Source organism: Equus przewalskii, chromosome X (genome assembly GCF_037783145.1).
Source record: "Equus przewalskii isolate Varuska chromosome X, EquPr2, whole genome shotgun sequence".
In the NCBI taxonomy this organism is placed as follows: domain Eukaryota; kingdom Metazoa; phylum Chordata; class Mammalia; order Perissodactyla; family Equidae; genus Equus; species Equus przewalskii.
The window spans coordinates 33,843,297-33,861,550 of NC_091863.1; the positions used below are offsets into that span (position 1 = coordinate 33,843,297).

An 18,254-nucleotide genomic window follows, 5' to 3' on the forward strand; every position below is an offset into this window, starting at 1 on the left:
TTACAACTCTGTTAATCCTAAGAATTTTTTTAAGATTTTATTTTTCCTTTTTCTCCCAAATCCCCTCAGTACATAGTTGTATATTTTACTTGTGAATCCTTCTAGTTGTGGCATGAAGGACGCTGCCTCAGCGTGGCCTGATGAGTGGTGCCATGTCCATGCCCAGCATCCAAACCGGCGAAACCCTGGGCCGCTTCAGCGGAGCATGCGAACTTAACCACTGGGCCACGGGGCTGGCCCCCTAAGAATTTTTTGTAGTAACATAGTTTATTATTTGGTGGTGATACTGGTAGTAGCATAGCACATCTGAATGTTGGTGTTTGAAGGAATTATTGGCTTGCTGGGGGGAGTTGGTTGAAATGGAGTAGATAAAGGTGATCTTGGGAATAGATTGGGTAGTATCTAGTACCTAATAAATGAAGTGGCCTATTTTTCATTTGACCAATTCCACTTAAAAGATTTTAAATTAGGATATATAATTACTGGAATAAGATCTGCATGGATTAATGTTTTATCATTTTAAGAACTGCACTTAAAGTTGCATCATTTTGACATTGAAAATTTAGGAAACTTTATTTACCATAGACATTTGTATATGTTGTAGTTTTAAAATGAATAAGTATGCCCCTTAAAAAATATTGGTTGAGTAACTTTAGTGCCTGCTGTCTGACAGTACTGGGGAGACATCTGTAAAAGAACTGTCCTTGCCCTGAAGGCGGCCTCGGTTTCATAGGGGAGACAGTGCTTAGAATGTCATCAGAAGTATGTGGAGGATGCCTAGACACTGGCCTCGTATTAGGGGTCAGGTGGTAGACATTTGGTTTTGTGTATGTGATTCGCCTGTCCACCTTGTGGGAAGTCAAGCACAGAGCTACTCATAGTGTGTTCCAAGGGCTGGTTCTGGTCCTTGAGCTGTTGCCAGTCCTACATGAGTACAGGAAATAGCATTAAGTGTTTAGAAACTTTCAGAGCAATTTTATATTGTCACGTTTTTAGTGTATTTTACAAAAATGTCTGCCTGCAACAGATTAGAAATAAAAAGGTACCTTTAACAATTGAAAAGTATACTTTTCTAGCACATTTTGGTGCTAAATACTTTTTATTCTCATTCGCTTGAATACTGTATAATCATACAGTGGGGACTATTACCTTTTTGTATCATAAGTTATAGTGTAATATCTATTGGTATAGATATTAAATAAATGCCAAACAACATTGCATAGTATTATAGAAACACAGACGTGGGAAGCATACAGCCTTGATTCAGATTCCAGTTCCAATTCCAATACTTCCAAGCCTGTTTACCGTTCTGTAGCAGGATAATACATCCCTCGTTAGGATTGTTTGGAAGATTCAGGAGCTAATGGATAAGCAATACTAGTGTAATTGGTTAATAAGTAAAAGCAAAAAATAGCCTTTTCACCCAAATCAAAACTCGTATAAGGAATCCAAAGACTCTAAAATAGGTCATGTTCCCACCCTGTTTAAACCGTGGTGATTGCTGTGCTTAGGTAATATTTTTCTGAGTAAATGCTGGAGTAGAATCTTTAATGCTTTCACCGTTTGTAATTCCTGGAAGCATTTCTGTATGTGCAAAATTAAATTGTTTTTAATGAAGCTATTTCCATGAAGTTACTGTGATCTTTTCCTAATTTTGTATTAAAACACCTAAGCATATTACATGAGTGTATTGTATTTTGTGAGTGCTTTTCAGTTCCTACTAATGTTGTTGAAAAGTGTGAACAATACTTTATTTTTCTAAAAGCTGTGTTGTAGTTTCTGCTTTGAAAACAATTTTTGACTTCTATTTAGGAATGGATCCAGCAGAACAATATCTTATCCATAGTCTTGCGAGATAGTCTTCATCAACCGCAATATGTAGAAAAGCTGGAGAAGATTCTTCGTTTTGTCATCAAAGAAAAGGCTCTGACCTTACAAGATCTTGATAATATCTGGGCGGCACAGGTAAGCAATTTAAGTTGGTGGTATTTGGTTTGTAAAAGAAAGATACTAAAAGCCAAAGAAATATAGTAGTCGTGAAATGGGATGAAGGCTTATATTGTTTGAGTTTTTGTATGTTTAGGTGCTTGTTTTCAGAAATCCTGCCAAGAATCTTTTTGAAATAGCCACTAATATTTTAAAAATGAAAATATTTCATCATCTACTCTATGTTTTTGGTAAAAGTTGGCAGTTTGTAGATGGTTTTAAATCAGAGGTAAACAGTAAAATAGTTAGGAATGTCTATTGAAAGAGCATAAGACATCTGTAATTGATTTCTTCATAAACTTAATACGAAGACAACTCCAATGCCTGCAGAGTCACTAACCCACTAGATCCCTTGCCGAGACTGTGGGATGTAAAGGATGCATAGCTTGTCAGAAGGCCAGTCACCTTTTTGGTTTCACAGCTAGAAACTTTATAATTCCTTTGATTATCTTAATGACAAGTTTCTGCTCATGGATCACTCGGGAAGTATGGAGTTCTAGGTTACAAAGCTTTGTTTTTTGAGTATATAGCCACCAAGAAAACATTCAGTTTTGCCTTTGAGTGTTTAAAATTCCAGTTTTGAAACAATACCATTGGTGTGCTTTATTTTTCTCCTCTTGCAGTGTTAAAATTGGCACACTAAATTCAATAAACTAATAAAGTTCACATCACTTCCCAAGGTATACATTAACCATGTATATCAAGAAATTGAATTGTCAGGTTTTACGTGGCAGTTCTGAAGCATGTAAAATGTTAGTTTTCTTATGTTACACCGTAAGATGAAGGAGATGGGAATGCTTCATTAATTTAATAGTTGTCAGCAGGCAGTAGACACTACTTATCTGCTGTTCAGATTCTAGTATCCTATGATGTTCTTTGTCTTTTCAATAGGCAGGGAAACATGAAGCCATTGTGAAGAATGTACATGATCTACTGGCAAAGCTGGCATGGGATTTTTCTCCTGAACAACTTGATCATCTTTTTGATTGCTTTAAGGTAATAGTTAACAAAGTAAAGTATTACCATTTCATTTTTAATAGAATTAATTCATTAGATCTGTGAGTAGCTCTTAGCCAAGAAATATTTAAATAGAAATCATTAAATAGTCTCTAGTGTGAAGGAATTGGCCATTGTTTTCTTTTCCAATGAGAACTTGATGTTCATTTTTGTAATAGTAGCCCTCATAAACAAGGATTTTCTTTTAACTCAGGTTGTCAATTTGGACTTATTTCCTGTAGCAGTTTGTATTTTTATTATAGGTTCAGGTGAAGTGTAGGACTGTGGGGAAGAATGATTAGTTACAATGGAAACTGAGGAGGAGACAGCAAGGGATGAGCAGGGCCTCGGTATTCTGGGGTGATATGCATAGGCAGATTGGAAATGTAATTCATAAGGTAGCCCGAGAGCCCCTGCAGTCACACCTGCATTGGTGCCGTCATGTCGTGTAGTAGTCTCTCTCCACTTGCTGGTATTGGGTTTGTAAAAGCCAAATGATTGGTGAATTTGTGGATTAAGAAAATAGGACCTTATAAGGTGTTCCATTAACAATTTGCATTAGATCACAGAGGTATGTTGTGTAGAAATAACATTTCTACTGCCTGCTGGTAGGAACACAAGTTGCTACAACCTCTTTGGAAAATAGTTTGCTATTTCTGGAGAAGCGTAAGATTCTCATGACTCATCAGTTTGACTTCTGAATATATACTCTAGGGAAACTTCTGCAACTGCTGCACACGTGCAACAGGATACATGTTCAGCATTTGTAGTGGAATTATTTAATAACAAAAAATCGCTATGTAGAGTGGATCAATAAATTGTGGAATGTTCATATAATGAAACAATTCACGATAATGAGAAGGCAAATTCTAGCAACTCAACCACATACATGGTTGAAGAAAGGAATGAAGTCACACAAGTATTCATATGCCTTGATTGCATTAACATAAACTGCAGGAATAGACCCAGCTGGCTTCTGGAGTGCTGCTTATCATGTGTTATTTTTGACCTGGGTAGTAGTTACACAGGTGTTTACATTACGCACTATAATGTATATATTTATACCTTCCTTGATATGTATTTCACCATAGGAGAAAAAAAATAATACCAATTATTGGTTTCCACCGCAGATTAATTAAATCCACATTGCTAGATATGGGGCCTAGGAGTCTGTATTTTTAAGACAGATTCTCAGATGAATCTTAAGCACATTAACGTTGTAAATCACTGCCTTATGGAGAAATTCAGTTTCAAGTACCTCAAAGGCACCTGAGGAGAGAATAGAATCAGTTATCATGGGTGCGCTAAAGTTAATTGCCATTCACTTTTAATCTTGAGATGACTTCTGAAATGGTGGTGCGTGACCAATGATTGCCATGATGGGAGAAAGAAAGAAGAGGTGGACTGTCATTACATTCGCTGAACACGCCTCTTTTAAGGATGGTCTAAATGCAGTCATAGTCTAAATATAAAAATCTCTTATCTATTTTTCCCCCCTTTGGCTTAACAGATGTTTATTGAGCACTTGTTTGGTAACAAGCACTATTTTTTGAAGTGTTGGTAAATCAAGCAATTCTTATGGAATGCGCCTTAACTTCTTTCTACTAAAGCCAAGTCAAAGGAAACATGAAGTCCAGGTCACTTTGCAGTTCTTTATAGACTGCAACCAGATGATTTCAAACTTGTTGATTGGACTTTGCTGACGTATGTGCCTCGTCTAGTTTTTAAATGTTTGAATTCTAAGTAAGTCTTGGTTCTTCAGAGCGGTCCCACCAGTTTGCGGTCCCACCAAGAGTTTCACATCCTTGTCAACACTTGTTTTTGTCAGAACTCTGGATTTTTGACAGTCTGCTTGGTGTGAAATGTTACGTCATTGAGGTATTGGTTTTTATATCCTTGATCATTATGAGGTTGAATATCTTTTCATATGTTTGTATTCTTTTTTGTGTGTGTGAAAAGCCTTATTCAAGTCTTTTGCCTAATTTTTCGCTATCGGATTGTTTGTATTTTTCTTGTTGATTCGTAGGAATTCTTGACATATTCTGAATGCTAGTTCTTATCAGTTCAGGTGTTGCAAATAATTTCTCCCACTTTGTGGTTGTCTTTTATATTCTCCTTATGGTAGTTTTTTGTTTTCTCTTTTGTTTTTTCACTGAGAATGATTTGCCGTGAGCTAACATCTATTGCCAGTCTTCCTCTTTTTTTGCTTGAAGAAGATTCACGCTGAGCTAACATCTGTGCCAGTCTACCTCTGTTTTGTATGTGGGTTGCCACTGCAGTATGACCACTGATGCGTGGTCTAGGTCGTTGCCCACTGAAGCGGAGCGTGCCAAGCTTAACCAGTAGGCCGTAGGGCCTGCCCCATCCTTACAGTGGTTTTTGATGAACAGATGTTCTTAATTGATTTCTCCTTTTTATATGTAATTATTTTACTATATATCCCTTAGAGATGAGTACACAAAAAATTCACAATAGCATTGTCATACCTAAAAAGCGAATAATTCCATAATATCATCAGATAGTGTTAAAACTTCCAGTTGTCTCAGATCATAGTTTATTTTTGATGTTTGTTTCCATCAGGATCCATACTTTGTAACTGGTTGCATATGTGTTTCAAGTCTCTTCGAATCTGTAGTTTCCCCCTTTATCTTTTTCTTTCCTTGCAATTTATTTGTTGACGAAAGTGGATTGATTGTTGCCTTTTTGTATGTCAAAAGTAGAATATAATTCCCCCTCCTTGTGCTAGAATACATTATAGGTTTCGATGTGCTCTTCCTTCAGGAGGCATGCAATGCTGGGTTAGCTCTCTTTTTAAGATCTTCTTAATTTTAATCTTTCAGTCTTATACACTTAGTAGTTTTCATATTCCTTTCCTAATTTTGAGCGGCTAGGAGGAATTGAAAGGATGCATTCAAGTCATTTTCCAAGACATCCTGTATTTATTTCAAACGTCTGTGTAATAATTCCATTGTAAGGATTTTCTGTAATTAATCATCCTTCTACTGTTTGCCACTAGTTTGATTTCAGTTTATTTTCTAAGAAACACTGATTAGCCACTTTAAACATATAGTTTTCCTTATTGCATGCTGACCTCTACCCACTAGATGCCACTAGCAAATACCTCTCCCCCCTAATTGTATAAACTGGGCTTTTTGAAAAATAGCATTTTAGAGAGGGTTTTTTCCATTTTAGAGTTTAAAATGAGTATTTCATCTTCCAAATTTAAATAGCATTGTATCATTTCTATCTCAGTTAGAAATTATTTTTCTTGGTTAATAACAAACCTTGCCACAGACTTTTGTTTTCAAATGCGTAATATGCGTTGCTCTATAAGCAGCTTTTTTCATTTATTATGAAAATTGTTCTCTATCTAATCGTCTGTATCATCTCTTAAGATAACTTAAAAGTCACAAATAGACTGAATCTAAGGCAGTGGTTTTCAACACGGGTTGATCTGTGGCCACCGTGCCCCCCTCCCGATATTTGGCAATATCTGGAGACATTTTTGGTTGTCACAGCTAGAAGGAGGAGTTGCTACTGGCTTCCATTAGGTAGAGGCCAGAGATGCTGCTAAACTTCCTACAATGCATGGGACAGACCCCCACGACAAAGAATTTTCCTGCCCAAATGTCAGTAGTACCAAGGTTGAGAAAGCCTGATCCTGAGGTATTTAACTATAAATGGAGATTCCTGTTTCCTGCAGTTTGCCTTATCTCTCAGGTATCACTTAAATAATCGTGTGCTCAGCTATGTTGTTTTTCCAATCCAGTGACACTTATTTTAAGCAGTGAGAAATAAATATGTTTTCATGTCATTTAAAAATTTTTTCTAGGCCAGTTGGACAAATGCAAGTAAAAAGCAACGTGAAAAACTACTTGAGCTGATACGCCGTCTTGCAGAAGATGACAAAGATGGTGTGATGGCACACAAAGTGTTGAACCTCCTCTGGAACCTGGCCCACAGTGATGATGTGCCTGTAGACATCATGGACCTGGCTCTCAGTGCCCACATAAAAATACTAGATTATAGTTGTTCCCAGGTAAGTGTGTGCTGCTTTGTTTGCTTTTTTTTTTTTTTTAAAGATTGGCACCTGAGCTAACAGCTGTTGCCAATCTTTTTGTTGTTGTTGTTGTTTATTTGTTTCTTTTGCTTTTTATCCCAAATCTCCCCAGTACATAGTTGTATGTTTTAGTTGTGGGTCCTTCTAGTTGTGGCATGTGGGATGCCGCCTCAACATGGCCTGATGAGCGGGGCCATGTCCGCACCCAGGATCCGAACTGGCGAAACCCTGGGCCATCGAAGTGGTGCTTGCAAACTTAACCAGTCGGCCACAGGGCCAGCCCCTGCTTTGTTCACTTTTTGTGACCCTTCACAATTAGGATAGCTTAGATACAGAATAGTTCCAGGTTTTTCTGACATTGTCGTTTTTGAAGTGACTTGAAAATTATTTTCTTCATGTAAGTCTGCCTTCCTCTTCCTAGGTCTCTATGTCAAAGTTTTGTGTATCATCTGAAAAGCATTTTAGTCTCCTTGGGAGCAAGACAATATAAACAAAACAGGTTATGTAGTGGTAGTATTGTCAAATGTTTGCTGCTGAAATACCAGTTTCAAATAGATCCTAAGATACTAAAGCTGGGGCCGGCCCGTGGCCTAGTGGTTAAGTTCGCACACTCCACTTCGGCGGCCCAGGGATTTGCTGGTTCAGATCCTGGGTGCAGACACGGCGCTGCTCGTCAAGCCGTGTTGTGGCAGCATCCTGGGTGCCACAACTAGAAGGACCTACAACTACAATATACAACTATGTACCAGTGGGCTTTGGGAGAAAAAGGAAAAATGAAATCTTTGAAAAAAAAAAAGCTGTTTAAGGACTTTAAAGGTAAGAGAAGTTAGGTTTTCTTTGCTCTTAGGGAAGTTAAGAAAAATTAGTAGAATTTCCTAAACAATAAAACATTATTGCCTTTCCTGTGAGCAAATCACACAGCAGCTCCCCTGCATTCTGATTTGTCAAGTGTGTATCTTTTAACTCATGGTAAAATGAACGTTCTGCTGATTTCCCACTTGTTAAGCCTGTTTGCTATACTGGTGAGCTGCAATTTAGGTAAGGTTAAAGAAAAGAAGCTCACGTAGGTGTATGTGATTCAGATGCTACTCCCTTTTTGCCTATACTTGCTTGTGACAGTTCATTAACTATTTGGTATATCAAATAGTAATAAGAACTTTGTGTTTAAATTATTTCATTGAACAGAGATACATATGCACAAATAATTCAAACTTAAAATTGTTGGGTACACAAACCTGCATTTCTGATTACTATTGACTTAGGGGAAGGAGTAAAGTAAATGAGGAGAGAAGTAAAATATCGTATGTGAGATAATTTTGAGTTTAGAACATTATTTTTTAACTGCTTATACTGTTTCTATTCCTTTCTCTCCCTCTGTGTATGTGGATATGTCCTTATTTTGATTTTTGCTGAATTTTTTAAACTTATTTGCCATACCATTATTTTCTTGGTAGAATACAAATTTTCAATGTTCCTCACTGTGCTAAAAAACCTATATAGAGTAACAATTAGGGTTGTATGTTATTGCTCAATTTTATTATGTGATAGAGTCTCTTAAAATATTGGATAAAAGCTAAACGCCCACCTTCTGTGTGCCTAATATTTAGGATCTATACCTTTGTGTGGATATATCTGAGTCCAGGTCATGTTGAGCTTTTATTACAGTATTTTACGCTTTTGGAGTTTTGGTAGTAAATGTGAAATACAAAGGTACTTAAAGCAGCTTTTTCTTTTTAATTACTATTAAACTTTTTATTGCGCTTATGGCAAAATGTATGTGATGCGAACCTTACAAGAAAAGCTCTATTTTGTAATTCTCAAAATAAGTTGTGAAGGCGGGATTCTCTTGAGTATTGACCTATATAAAACAGTGTAATTGTTTGTTTAAGGACCGTGACACACAGAAGATCCAGTGGATAGATCGCTTTATAGAAGAACTTCGTACTAATGACAAATGGGTTATTCCCGCGCTGAAGCAAATCAGAGAAATCTGTAGTTTGTTTGGTGAAGCACCTCAAAATTTGAGGTAAGGCTTTTAACAGAGAATTTCAATATTTTCATTGATGTATTTTATTGAAAAGAAACAACATTATCAGTTGTAAAAGCAAATTTTAAAAAAGAAAATTAGAGTGGGGTGACAGGAGGCTGAGAGAAGGGTTAATGTGGATGAAAGAAGATTCCTGTATCATATACAGCTCTGATTTTATTAACGAGGAAATAAGCCACAATTAAGTGAGAAGTATCAGAATCAAGATGATAATACTGCCTTTCAAAAGGTTCTTGGTTCACAATTATCTCTATTTCCAGCAAGTGTGACGGACAGTTTCATGGCATGTGTTGTATCTGTTAATCTCATTTATCATTTCATTTTATCTTTCTTGCTTTGTTTTCTCTTTGTGCAGTGGCCATCCTTTCTATCTCGTATTATATATTTCTCATAGACCTTATTGTTTCCTTAATTGGCTCACTCTGAAATATTTAACATTTTAGTAACTTCAAAACATCATACTACAGAAGCTTTCAAAGTAAAATAAACCTGTTTCTTATTTTTTTAATAGTTAATTTTTAAATTTAATTTCAGAGATTAGACTGCAAGTATGTTTAAATTATGAAAGATATAAAAATACATTTTTCTGATTTATTTTAGCTAAATTTCTGTTAAATAGCTGTCTTTGAATACATTATCTTACATGCCAAATTCTAGTTACCGGAATAATTTGTCTTTGTATTTTCTGGTTATAAGAGTTGCAACTGATAACATGCAAAGGAAGAATAAGGAAGAGAGAGAGCTAGGTATAGTGCAAAGAATATTAACAGTGGAGTTAGGATTCCTGGGCATGACTCTTGTGTGTAACCAGTCGTATCATCTTGTAAAGATTCTCTAATCTGAAGACATATATTTTTCTGTGTATAAAATTAAATGATTACCAAGATCTTTTACAGCTCTAGATTATTATGATTATGCCTAAGGCAGAAGTAGAAAAGTTCGTGTATACTTTGGTTTTAACAGTTGAACTTTGTATCATTTTTTCCCAAAGCTGGATAAATAATATGAAATTAGAAAAGCTATAGGGATAAACAGTGGAGAAAATTCAGACGTATATCTTATTAACAGTAACATTTATTTGAGGGACGTATTTTGATTGCGTTTTGCCCGCTGTACATAGTGCCTCTTGGCCTTTCTCAAGTGAATTCATCTGTTGTAGATAGACACAGTAGCTTACATACTCTTCCTAAGGAGCAGTGGCTTCATCTCCACAAGAGTACTCATGGCTATGAAAGTTGATTTATGTCCCTGTAGGTGGCAAAACAGGTTGGCAAGGGACTAGATACCTTTCTGGTGCTATCTCTGGGCAAACTTGGCTACAAACCAAGTGTCCCAGAATGTGCCGTTAATGGATAATAAATAAAGCTTTACTGAAAGCATTTTCTTTGATTAAATTCTTCACTGCAATTAAAGCATAATCTTTGTAGTGCTAATCTTGCAAGGGGTGTTTCTATTTTATAATTCTGGGAATAATCATGTGAGTTTATACAAGTGCTGTGGTACTACTGTAGTATAGGAGGAAATAGCAGTCATTGAAGTAGACTCCCATGGTTTGAAATTGGAGAATGTTAATGCATAGTTTTCACGTGAAAAAGAATAATGGGATAAACGTCTCATTTTTCGACACATCAATTATTTTCTTTTAAATTGCTTGATATTGTCATTAGAGTAAATGGCCAAAAGTGTAATTCAGTTATAAAGGAAACCATTCTAAGTTTTTAAATTAGTAGGTAAGAATTTAGAGTTTATAAGCTCTTGTGATTACAACAGAGTTTAATTGCCTAATTATATTGTTAAGTTCTTCTCGTTTCAGTCAAACTCAGCGAAGTCCCCATGTATTTTATCGCCATGACTTAATCAATCAACTTCAGCACAATCATGCTCTAGTTACTTTGGTAGCAGAAAACCTCGCAACTTACATGGAAAGCATGAGACTGTATGCTAGAGGTATGTATTGTAAGCTGGCGTGAACTATGGAGAAGAACAGCAACTTCCTTACTAGCATCCTTTGGGGGCGTTAATTACCTTAGGAATGACAACAGAGGTATTTTTAAAGATACAAGATAATTGGGTTTATAAATTGTGTTTCTTTTAGAGTTTATGATCCACTTTACTCCCAACTCTTACACGCCCTAAATTCCAGGCCAGCATTCCAAGGCTCTTTACTAAGTGCGTGCCTTCCCCACTCTCTTTGTAAATTCATTTCTTTTTGTTCCCTGCCTGGGAACTCTGCCTGTCTATACTACAATTGGTTGTTACCTTCTTAGGTATGTACTTGCCTCATTTTCAACCTTTGTTTCCTTGCTACCACCACCTTTATCTTTTCAAGAAAACTTATTGAAGTCTATTCTTTTTTTTAAAGATTTTATTTTTCCTTTTTCTCCCAAAGACCCCCGAGTACACAATTGTGTATTTTTAGTTGTGGGTCCTTCTAGTTGTGGTATGTGGGGTGCCGCCTCAGCATGGCTTGACGAGCGGTACCATGTCTGTGCCCAGTATTCGAACCACCGAAACCCTGGTCCGCTGAAGCAGAGTGCGTGAACTTAACCACTTGGCCACAGGGCCGGCCCCTGTTCTTGAATATATTATAATCTAATAATCTGTTATAATCCTAAATCTATGTTTCATATAAGTGCTTCAGACTTTATTAATTAAAATTTCACAAGAATAGAGATGCAAGGCTTCAAGAATCCACATGTTTAATCGGTTTCCAAAATGTGAATTTGTCTAGCCATATTAGGGTAAAGTTTCCTGTGGTTTCAACATCCAGTCTTTAAGTGCCTGCCATATGTGGAAGTCTGTTTCAGTGCTCTTTTGCCCTCTGACAGTTGTGTCTGAGTTTGTGCTAGAGTACAGATGGGTTCTTAGTACATATTCCTCTGTCTTACGCCAGATTCGTAGGTCCCAAAAACTAGTTTATAGGCTTGTTTGTTCCCGAAGCTGTAGAAATTAAACTTTATGTTACCAGTGTTAAAGATAGACTTGAGCATAATGGTTACTGAACACACCACTCGCATAACATGGTATAATAGAATCTGCAGAAGCCAATAGTAGATATTAAAAATGAGGATACTTCTGATACTCATTATTTAAAGAGTAGACTCTTGGCATTATTGAATAAAACCCCAAGGTGCTTATAAATCATGAGAGTTATGCTTAACACATATAGTATGTACATTCCCATATAAAATTCAGATAAACATAATTGAAAAATTAAGCAGGTCTTCATATACCCCTAGTGATTTTGTTGACCTATTCTTCCATTTACCTCCTCTGGGCCTGCTGAGTCCTAGTAGGCAGTAGGTTGTAGAGCTAGGTAAGCAGTCTATGCATCAGGCAGCTGGTAAGCACCAGGTAATGATCTTTTATCATTTCAATCCTAAGGTTTTTCTACGCAGCATGATAGAACAATCAGGGCAGTGTAGGCATGTGACCCTGTGAATTATATTCTGTACCAAATGCAAGCAAAATCAGAGAGTGGCACAAAAGGTTTCCATGTAGTTATACCCAAGTATGCAAGCATCTGGGCTCAGTTTAACCTAACTCCAGTTTTGTGTTATGGTCTCTTCTTTCTGGTACAAAGCCCTCACAGATGGCAATGCATGCCTTCCCTCAGAATGGAACATAAATCATATGTGCTGCAGTGCTGATTTTTACTTGCTTCACTTGTACATGGTGTTTCACTTAATTTTATCATCAGAGGTTGGGGACCCTGTTATCAGGGCAATCAGGAGATGGTGCATGTGCATTTCAGCTTCACTCGAGTTTTCTGCTCTGTTGTAGTCAAATTCTACATGAATCATTGCTTCATCTCAATTTCATGGCCACAAGAATGTTTTCAGTCTTCAGTTTCACCTCCTTTTGTTGTCTGTATCTCCACAAAGTAAGAGATGTGAATCTGCATGGTCAGATTGCCTCGATTTGAAACGTGACCCAAACATTAGCTCTGTGACCTTGGAGAAGTTATTTATGCTAGAACAATGCCTGGCACTTAGTAAACTCTTGAATTTTTGTTCTTATTGATATGTTCGCTTGAATTCATTGACACCCTTTTCTCCCCTGCCTTCTGTTTCTCCTACCTTTGATACCTTTTCATCCTGTATTACAGTACTCTGCTGAAAAATACTGATCAGTCTACAGATACTTAAATATGGGGCGGAAAGTAATTTTTAAAACTAGTAAAATTCTCCTGTTAAACTTTTCACAGCATTAAATCACTTCTGTGGTAACATCAACCAATTTGTGAATTTGCAATTCTAAATTAAATTATAATTCTGCCTCCATATAATAAAAATGTTGCATGGATCCCATTAGGTATGAGACATTTTATTTAGCCGAATAACTCGTGCCTCCACAGTTCAATGATAATCTCAATTTCTGATAACTTTTTCACCAATATTAAGTTTTTGTTCTGCCCATATTTCATCTCCACTATCATCCTCGGCTCTGGGAAAACATTTCGTCAGTTGTATGGTCAGCTGATCCTACCTCTTGTTCTAACAGTAGTTAGTGAAAGTAATGAACTTATTATTATTCTCTACAGTATTGACTCGTGTTCTTACTACTAGTGCTTTTAGGCACTGGTACTTAACAAATCCTTTCTTAAAAGCTTTTTATGTGTATATAGCAAAGTGTAAAACCGTCTTTCAGTTTTCACTCAAGGTTTACTTCATTGGTAGGATAGTCATTGTACTGACTTGAACACTTATGGGAAGTTTTATTTACCATTTTTCCTGTTTTGTGGATAGAGTTGGAGGACTTGTCTTCATTGCACATCCCATTTTTGCATTCCGTTTTCTAAGAACTGCCACTTTGAATGACCTCTTCCCCAGTCTCTTACATCCAAAACTGGCAGTTTTTAAGAACTCTTGATGAGTTGTCATTCACCAACTGTGCTCTGTGTTAGGATGCACATCCTAGGCTAGATTTTCTCGGTAGTGCTGGCTCATTCCTACACATCAGCCGTGAAATACTGTTAAGTCTGTGTGGGTTCTTTGTGATTTAAAAACATTAAATTAGTATCCATTTTATGAACCATTTATAGTTCTCTGGAGTAATGGCTATTTCCAGGCTTGGTGCAGGGACAGTACAAGATGATCCTTGACCATCTGATTCTAGAAAGTGAGAAAGTGCTTGAGGAATCATAGTGACATGTCAAAGAAACACAGGAGTTGGCTCTCACTGGCCAAAACTGGGTCAAAAGAAATAATGAAAATAACTAAACCCATTAAGTGAAATATGAACCCTTCAGTCTATACCGAAAGAAAGGAAAATACCAACTAATAAATATAGAACATATGATGATGATAAAAAACCGAGGGATGAGGGATTTAACTTCTGGAGTGGTGGGAATAAGATGCCCATTGGACCTTCTCCTTAACAAAACAACCATTTAACTAGAGATAATTATTTTAAAAATAATCATTTAAAGTATATGGGAATTGTCTTAAGGGGGTACAGCAAATGGGGAAACATTTACTCAAGAAAATCTACGAAATCGCAGAAGGAACAGCAAGAATCTATAGCATTTGAGCCACACCTCACTCCCTTCTGCCGGTCTAGGGCTGTGGTTCCACCACAGGAAGGGCAAGCTATTGGTATTTGTCTTCCCCTGTCCTGTGTTGCAGAAACTCTATTCTAGGCAATCATGGCAGGAGGACTAAGACTCGCTTATCTTACCCAGCGCCTACTCATAGGGCGGAAGCTTTACTCCAGGTATGGCAGGCTGAGAATACTGGAGTCCTGGTTACCCCTGCTACAGCTTGCTCAGAAGATAGAAGTTCCATGCCAGGAGGGGCATACTGAGAAAACCGGGGGCTATGACCAGCACCACTCATAGAGCCAGGGGTATCACTCTGAGAGAAGCTTCCTGCTGTGTTGCCACCAGCTCCTATGCGGTGGTACAGAAGTTCTGCCCAGTCAGAGAGACAAGCTGTGAGAATGAAGAGCTCAGCAGTTAGGCTTGAAGAGACTAACTTTATTTGGACCGGATCATGCCATTCCTAAGGGTGTTATCAAAACCAGTGGAAATTTTGGCGCAGAGCAATTAAGAGGGTACTTGTAGCTCCGTGTACTCATATCAACAAGCAAAAACAGCTGAGCAACCAGCAGTTTAACAGAGAGATCTAGATAAAGAAACAACCAAGGTGAGCCCTCCTGGGCTCAGTCAGGCCAGGGAGGTCAGGAATGCTGTGCACATGCATTCGACTGCACCCATTCAGAAGCAGTCAGAGCAGGACGTGTGGGACAAGTTGTATGCATTACACAATCTACACATAGATCCATCAACAAAGGCTCGAAGCTTCACTAGCACAGGTACTTAAATTCAACTTCTGACCAAATACTGCATGAATGATAAACTACCCAGACCCAGGGGCAACCACTAGGAAGCTTGCTTAAAATATAATTGCATGTATCCCTGGCAGTCTGGAAGACTACATGTCATGCCCAAGACTGCACCCTCTCAGGAGTAATTGGAAAGAGAATATCTGAGCTACCAGTCCCTGACTGAATGTGAAACAAAGGAATAAACTCCTTGGACAGTGATGGTAAATTCCAGACCACACACGTGTCCAATGATAAGGGTGAAAATCTAACTTGCCAAAGGGACTTACTTAAGCACAACCTTTGAGCAATAAGGGGATTATGCTGACCCAGGAGCAACCCATAGGTAGCCAGGCTAAAAGATAAGAACAAGGGGAAAGCACTGTGGATGAGATAGACTTCACAGAGTTAGTGAAGCCCCGTCACTAAACAGCCAGGCAAACAGTGTCACCCTGGGAGGGTGTGGTATCTGTCTCCAAGTTGCTACAATATATCTAAGATTCCTGTATTTTAACAAAAAAAGATGCCAAGTGTCACCCATACATACACAGACAACAGAAACTGCCTCTGAAGGGGCCCAGATGGTGGACTTTGGAGACAGATACTTGAAAGTAGCTGTTACAAGTATGTCACAGAAATTAATGAACTCTTGTCTAAAGAATTAAAGGAAGGTATCATGACATTGTTTTAGTTAAAAATGCCAGTACAGAGATAGAAACTATTTTAAAAAAGAAAGAACGAAGCAAATGGAAATTCTGGAGTTGAAAAGTACAATAGCCAAAATGAAAATTTCACTAGGGGCTGAACAGTAGATTTGAGGGGCAGAAGAAAGAATTGGTGAGTTATAGATCAGTAGAGATTACACAGTCTGAAGAACAAGGGAAAGAGGATGAATGAAAATGAATAGATTCTTAGGGAAGTATGGGACAGCATTAATAGTGCCAACAGGGGCTGGCCCTATGGCCGAGTGGTTAACTTCACATGCTCCGTTTTGGCGGCCCAGGGTTTCATTGGTTCGGATCCTGGGTGTGGATGTGGCATCACTCATCAGGCCATGCTGAGGTGGCATCCCACATTGCACAACTAGAAGGATCTACAACTAGAATATGTAACTATGTACCGGGGGGCTTTGGGGAGAAGAAGGAAAAGAAGAAAAAAGATTGGCAACAATTGTTAGCTCAGGTGCCAATCTTTTAAAAAAAGAAAAGAAAAATGCCAACACATGTAATGGGAATACCAGAAGGATAGGGGGGAGAGAGAAGGGGGCGGAAAAACATAATTGCTGAAAGCTTCCCAAATTCAGTGAAAGACATTAACCTACACATCCAAGAAGCTCGACTCCAAGTAGGTTAAATGCAGAGAGACTCAGGTGCAGACACATCATAGTAAAAAAGAAAACCTTGAAGGTAGTAAGAGAGAAATGACTGTTCGTCCATAAGGAAACCCTAATAAAAATAACAACTGATTTCTTATGAGAACATTCGAGGCCAGAAGGCAATAGGACAACATATCACAGTGCTCGGGGCAGGGGAGGAACCTGACAACTAAGATTCTTTTATTCAGCAAAACTGTCTTTCAGAAACGAAGGCAGGATAAAGACATTCCCAGATAAATGCTGAGAAAATTTGTTGCTAGCAGATGTGCCTTCCAAGGAATACTAAAGGAAGTGACACCAGATAGTAATACAAAGCTGCAGAAAAAAGGAAATTTGGAAATTTTGCAAGTGTATGGAAATTATATACTCCTAACTAACCAGTGGGTCAAGGAAGAAATGACAGAGCCAGCCGTGATGGCCTAGTGGTTAAAGTTCGGCACTCACTACTTTCGTGGCCCAGGTTTGCTTCCTGGTCGTGGAACCACACCACCTGTCAGTTGCCATTCTGTGGTGGCAGCTCACATAGAAGAACTAGAACAACAAGGATATACAAACATAAACTGAGGCTTTGGGGAGGTAAAAACCTAAAAAAAGAGGAAGGTTGGCAACAGATATTAGCTCAGGGCGAATCTTTCCCTGTTAAAAAAAAGAAGAAGAAGAAAGGACAAGTGAAAGGAGAATATACGGAGATGAATGAAAACACAAAATGCCAAAACTTATAGAGCATTGCTAAATCAGTGCTTAGAAGAAAATTTATGGCTCTGAATGCCTGTATTAAGGAAGGAGGCAAATCAGTAACTAACTTTTCACCTTCAGAAACTAGAATAGAGCAAACTAAACCCACCCAAAGCTAGAAGGAGGAAGGAAATAATGGTTAGAGTGGAAATAAATGAAATAGGGAAGAGAAAAATGCAGAAAATCAATGAAGCTGAAAGCTGGTTCTTTGAAAAGATCAGCACAATTGACAGATCTTTAGCTAGGCTAAGAGGACTCAATTATGAAAATCAAAAATGAGAAGGCATCACTACCAACCTTACAAAAAGAAAAAGTATGAGAGAATAGCAAATTACTGAAATTGACTCAAGAAGCAATTAAAAAGTTGAATAGGTATAACAAGTAAAGATTGAATTAATAATCAAAAGACATTCTCACTGAGAAGCCCAGGACCAAATGGCTTCATTGGTGAATTTTACTGAGCATTTAAAGAATTAACACTGATCCTTCAGAACTTCTTTCCAAAAAAATAAAAGAACACTTCCCAACTCATTCTATGAAACTTATTGCCCTGATATTTAAAAAAAGCACAAAGACATCAAGAAAATTACAGCCCACTATCCTTTGTGAATATATACTCAGAAGTCCTCAAAAAAGACCAGGGACTGGGGTCGGCATCATGGCTGGGTGGTTAAGCTCGCACTCTCTGCTTCAGGGGCCCAGGGTTTCACTGGTTCAGGTCCTGGGTGCAG

The 18,254-nt window shown here is 37.8% G+C and overlaps 1 protein-coding gene across 14 annotated transcripts in view; it reads left to right on the forward strand.

Moving 5' to 3' along the window:
• Nucleotides 1–18,254, forward strand: part of USP9X (ubiquitin specific peptidase 9 X-linked) — a 167,371-nt gene that overhangs the window by 81,848 nt on the left and 67,269 nt on the right. For 7 of the 14 annotated variants that reach the window (XM_070603644.1, XM_070603650.1, XM_070603654.1 and 4 more), the window contains exons 10-14: nt 1,813–1,965; nt 2,878–2,982; nt 6,815–7,021; nt 8,932–9,068; nt 10,888–11,036. In XM_070603644.1, coding sequence (XP_070459745.1) covers nt 1,813–1,965; nt 2,878–2,982; nt 6,815–7,021; nt 8,932–9,068; nt 10,888–11,036 — 751 coding nt within the window. The remainder of the gene's footprint in view (nt 1–1,812; nt 1,966–2,877; nt 2,983–6,814; nt 7,022–8,931; nt 9,069–10,887; nt 11,037–18,254) is intronic. The other 7 variants (XM_070603647.1, XM_070603656.1, XM_070603652.1 and 4 more) reach the window with 1 other exon arrangement.